The sequence below is a fragment of the Helianthus annuus genome, chromosome 12 (assembly GCF_002127325.2).
Source record: "Helianthus annuus cultivar XRQ/B chromosome 12, HanXRQr2.0-SUNRISE, whole genome shotgun sequence".
NCBI lineage: Eukaryota > Viridiplantae > Streptophyta > Magnoliopsida > Asterales > Asteraceae > Helianthus > Helianthus annuus.
The window spans coordinates 32,669,379-32,675,220 of NC_035444.2; the positions used below are offsets into that span (position 1 = coordinate 32,669,379).

General features: G+C 42.5%; 1 protein-coding gene across 1 annotated transcript; it reads right to left on the reverse strand.

Moving 5' to 3' along the window:
• Nucleotides 1-284: 284 nt before the first annotated feature.
• On the reverse strand, nucleotides 285-1,478 carry LOC110892707 (extensin-like). Its single transcript, XM_022139858.1, has one exon. It carries the CDS (start codon nucleotides 1,476-1,478, stop codon nucleotides 285-287), a length of 1,194 nt encoding a protein of 397 aa, XP_021995550.1.
• Between the last annotated feature and the right edge of the window lie 4,364 nt (nucleotides 1,479-5,842).

Consider the following 5,842-nt stretch of genomic DNA (forward strand, 5'->3'; position numbering starts at 1 on the left):
CACATACCCACGCAGGGGTTTAATAGCAACACATGCCCACGCAGGGGCCTAATAACATAATAGTCCACGCAGGGACTTACACAATAAAATACCCTCGCAGGGGTTGACAGAAAGATAGACCCACGCAGGGGTCAAATTAAACATACATACCTACATACATACCCACGCAGGGGTTTATACAATAAGATATGCCCACGCAGGGGCTTATACAATAAGATATGCCCACGCAGGGGCTTATACAATAAGATATGCCCACGCAGGGGCTTATCAACAGTTGGAAGGAGTCAGCGGTCCTTCTTGCTCTTCCCTTTGATCAAGCTTGTCAGTCCCTGGAAGAACGTTTCTCGCTCCCTTCGCTCCCTGTGAAATTCTCGCTCTACATAGTCCAATCTTTGCAGAATTTCTTCATGCTCTGGTGGGGAGAACCTTGGTGGTTGCGATTGTGCCCGAACAATAGGTCTGGGAGGTATCGGGTACCCACGGGTTGGGTATCCTACTCCCCATGGATCTCCATAGGGTCCTTGAGTGTTATAGTTAGCCGTTACCATGTACGGGTCTGCTTCGGCATAGTTGTAGTTGTTGTGCACTGGCGGTTCGAACGGGTTATACGCCATGGAACTCGTGTATGCCGGAATTGGGTTATCAAAACCCATAGGCGGGGGTTGCGGTGCAACTGGTTGCGAAGGCCCACCCATTTGTGGATCTTCTTGATGTGGCGGGTAGTGGCTGGCACTTGATTGGCGTGGAGAACTAAAATGAAAGTCTCCTGTTCGCACAGACATGCGCGCTCCGGTTCTCCTACGCCTTGGTGGTTGCGGGGGTGCCGGTTGAACTGGTGGCGGAGGAGGTGGTGGCGTGACTGCCACGAACCTTGGATCCTCAGGGGAATCTTGTTGCTGCTGTTGCTGCTGCTGAGGCGGCGAATGGCGAGGAGGCGTATAGTACCATTCGTGCCTGGTAAACATGGCTTGAAAGCTATCAGGACCAACATAGGGCGATCCGTGAAAGGAAGATCCGTCAGAGATCTCTATCGGGTGGTTTGGTGTGCCCCTGGCAGGCTCGACAGGGTCCGTATCCTCGTCCATGTCGTCCGCATGATCTCCAGAGAAATGATCCTCTGGACCTAATGGGTTAAAATTTCCTGGTTCTTGTAGGAAGTTTGCCGGGTTAAACCGGCCCCTAAAAACTGGTGTAGGGTCACCGAAGGAGTTGTGCGATAAGGATCGCTGTAATGGTATGTATGAAGGTTGAGGGTTGCTGGCCTCGTAATCCGATCGTGGCCCATAAGGGTTAGGAGGTGTTGAACTGTGTGAGACCGACCGTCGAGCTGGCTCAAAGAGGTTCCTCCGGTTCTGCTGGGGATCGTCACTCTCCGTGGTGGATGGAGCTCTCGCATTCGAGGGTCCAGCTTCATCATTATTGGGGGCGGTGATTGGCCCCTTGCCCCTTCCTCTTCTCCTGAAGAATCTTGGCGGCATTTTGGCAATTCCTGTCAATATGGCATGAGATAACCAAACAAAATATATGCAAAAATAAAGGTCAAATCAATAGCAGAATTTGTCCTAGGTTTTAAGTCTAGACTCGAAGTTTAGAATTGTGCAATTGTGTAGCTGAGATTAAACACAAAAGGCTAGCGTTTAATTCACTCAGTGTTGGCTCTGATACCAACCTGTCACACCCCGATTTCCACGTGTCACCGGTGGGCCCGGTGGGGGAGTATCGTGACGTGGTTGGCAACGTAATAGTCAAACAACACAATATAATAATGCACAGCGGAAGCAAATTTAAAATAAGATACAGTCGAATTTATTTATTGTAATCAAAGTCACAATATCCGGTGTTTATCCACAGTAGGATCGAAACAAAATAACATTTATAGTTCAACAGACTTCTGGCATCCTAAGCTTGCGAGACTTTTTATTGATGCTTAAGAGACAATCCAGCCAATTTCGCTTAGTACCTGCATTCAGTCTTTTTGGGAAAATACGTCAGTTTACACTGGTAAATACAATCAACCGACTCATTTTGGAAAATGATTAAAAATTGGTTTGGATGCACAAGGCATAAACATTTATTTAACTTGGGAGAATTATTTAATATTATAATCTTGTGAACGAATTACATGTTACTTATGCGTTCAGTAGCCCGGATCTTGTCCGGGTTAAAGATCAATAGACACACCACTTTAAGTGAGTTATACACGGGAGTACGCCTACACCCCGTGCTCAGGTCGTGGCCATCTCGTAAGATGATGCCAGGGATATCCGGGACATGGTCATTAACCCCCCAAAGGCTGTAAAGTAAACAAGACTGTTTAAACGAGCCGATCAAATTATTCAACTACCCACTAAGCGTGGAGATTTGATGCTCGATCAAGCGGTACGCTATGTACCGTAACCCAAGCCCGTATAGGGAAAATAAGTTAAGAGTATTTACCTGATGCAAGTATTAATCACAATAAGCAAAATGCACGTAGCTTTTACTGGTTCTCCTAATCTGGAACGAAGGTTTAATATAACCTTATTAGAATACTAACGGGTCTTTATTTAGGCTTAAGCTTAGACCGGTCAGTTTTAACGATACGGTTCGTACGCACGATTAAGCGAAGACCGGATAGAATATGATTTAGACCCGACAAGTTTGATGACTTTTTTAATATGGGTTTACTATTCACATTCTGGGTTTTGAGATAAAAATGATATCGTTTGACCCGTTTCGGCTAGTTTATGCAAACTAGTTACATAAACCGAACCGAACGCGTATAATGCATAACGGGTAACCGAAAGGGTCGCGAACAGGTTTCCTAAGTTAATACGCTTTAATTATGTTGTGATATCATTATGATATCTTCCATAATGCCCATAACGAGTTTAATCCCTAAATATGCCCCGTAGGGGTATTTCGGTCATTTTAAGGGTTATAAAAGAGATTTATAATACTTCTGAGATACGGGTCTGATTTAATCAGCAAAATTATTAATTTTAACAGACCACAACAGTTGGTGAAGAGTCTCATTACCCAAAATGGCTTTAAACCCAAATTATGCGTTTAATACGCGTATGAAGCCGTTTTAAGCGACGTACGGTTTAAAATACCATTCTGAGTTTTCTGATCAGCATAACAGGCTCAAAACACTCTATTTATTATTTTAAATCAGTGGCAATTGGATTGGTATCAAACGGACTCGTAAAACTCGTTTTATGGCCTAAAAGGTCATATTCGGTATTAACCGAATTAATGCGATAAGCCTAGCTTAAGATCAGTTTAAAAATAATTAAAAATCTTCAAAAATCCCAAAATATTATTTAACATCAGTGGGTAAAAGTTTTGGTACCGAAAATCGGGTTTAGATAGGCTATGCGCTAATCGCGCCGTTTAATTAATAAAAAGCTTATTATTTACGCTAATGCGCGTATCTCTTAATCTAGACTTCCGATTGACGTGAAAATTTACGTACATGTTTAATGATCAGTAACTAAGATTATTGTACTTCCACATTTTCAAAATTCTCGTTGTATGGTCATAAGGGCATTATGGTCCAATTTAAGCGATTAACGGGAACGTGTGCATGCCTCGGATAATCAACGAAACAAGTACAGAGACTTATCCTATCATGCAACCCTACCCTAATGAAGCACTAAGGAATCTTCGAATCAAACTAAAACGGGTCAGAACCGAAGTCAAAGCAAAAGTCAAGGTTTTGCGCCTTTCGGTTCCGAACCGGGTTTAAACAGAAATTTGTCGAGTCGGGCAAGCGTAGACAAGTTTTTATACTTATTACCATGTTATATTAAGGTTAAAACAGGTTACACACCTCTCGGATCATTAATCGTGCATTAAATCGTATTTTGTAATTCTGTTGACTTTTTCGGTCAACGTTTGACCCGACAAACGACCTAGTTAGGTCTGGAGTTGGTACTTGCCCTTATAAGGGTTTAATACCCATATAATTACCTATCTAACGCTACGTTTAATTTGACATACGACTGAGCTATCGACACTTAATCACGAAGTCAACCGTTAAGCACGATATATTGACTTTTAAGCTATTTATACAGCTAGAATTAATTTAGAAGGGTTAGGCAACTTACTAGATGATTAATGGTTGATTAGGAAGGCCCTTGATCTGCTTGTAAGCTCCTCCAATGCTCAGATTGCTTGTAAATGGTGTGAGGAAAGGTTGTGACTTGAAGGTCCTTTATATAGTGGACTAAGACACCATAGATGATTGACAAACAAGTCTAGGACTCACCACAACATTCCCACAGGTGTCCTACAAGTTTAGGGGTTGTTTTTAGGGGTCAAGGGATGAGGAAACTTGGTTAAAGGTCGAGCATACAGGCTATGGCAGGCAAAAGATCAAAGAAAATCAGTTTCTGTCCAGACATGGCAGTGGTGTAGCGCTACTGCATGAGTAGTTAGTGCTCGCGCTACGCGAGCCCCTAGGGTCATCCAACAAAACTTTTATTTAATTGCAGTTTTGGTCCCTGGCCCTTCTAAAGGTCGTTTTCATGTCTTGTTTTGCACATTGAGCCCTTGAAATTAACATGTAAGGGCTTTAAGACATTTTCCCACTTTGTTAAGTCCCCGGTTAACTTTTATTGTTACCCGAAAAGGCCTAATTTTCAATGTTGACACTTTAACCCCTCGCACACGAATCAGATCACAACTTTCTCATACGTTACCGAAACTTTACGAAATTTAAACCGTGTATTCTAGTGAGCATAATTAACCGTTACAAGGCTTCGGGTTTGTCAAAAGGTCACTCAGAGGTATAATTTAAACATGTTGACACATTTAGCCCCTGTAATTTGAACTCTCTCACTTTTAGCTTCGTATGATCCATGATTTATTCGTTTGGAGGTATGAGCATCGTGTAGGGTTAATGTACATTATGTTTATTCACAGTTGACACTTAGAATACGTATATTCACATACTTTGCATGTTTGTCAACTTTAGTCCTTCTATAATATTTCTTCCACACGTTTAAACATTTGACACGTGTGCACACATTATAGGACGTGAATTTCCGAGGTGTTACATTATAGTTTTTATCGATGACATCCTGGTTTATTCCCGGAGTAAAGCCGAACATGCATGCCATTTACGTGAGGTTCTTGAAGTACTTCGCAAGGAGAAATTGTACGCGAAATTCTCCAAGTGTGCTTTTTGGCTTAGAGAGGTACAATTTCTCGGTCATGTGATTAATGCGGATGGTATCTTAGTAGACCCGTCAAAGGTGGAAACCGTTATGAAGTGGGTACCTCCCAAGAACCCAAGTGAAGTAAGAAGCTTTTTGGGTTTAGCAGGCTATTATAGGAGGTTTATCCAAGACTTTTCTAAATTGGCCTTGCCGTTGACCAAGTTAACCAAGAAGGATGAGAAGTTTTCATGGGGTGCAGATCAAGAAAGGGCGTTTCAAACCTTGAAAGAAAAGCTGTCGAGTTCCCCGGTACTAACCTTACCAGATGGAACGGAAGACTTGGTGGTGTTTACGGATGTGTCACACCAAGGGTTGGGATGTGTTTTGATGCAAAGGGGTAGAGTCATTGCCTATGCTTCTAGGCAATTGAAGACACACGAAAGTAATTACCCAACCCATGATTTGGAGTTAGCTGCAGTAGTATTTGCTTTGAAGATATGGAGGCACTATCTTTACGGTACGAAAAGCGTTATTTATTCTGACCACAAAAGCCTTAAATACTTTTTCGAGCAAAGGGAATTAAATATGAGGCAACGAAGGTGGTTAGAACTTCTTAAAGATTATGATTGTGAGATCCTTTATCATCCGGGTAAAGCTAACGTAGTAGCCGATGCCCTGAGCCGAAAGGATTACCCGCC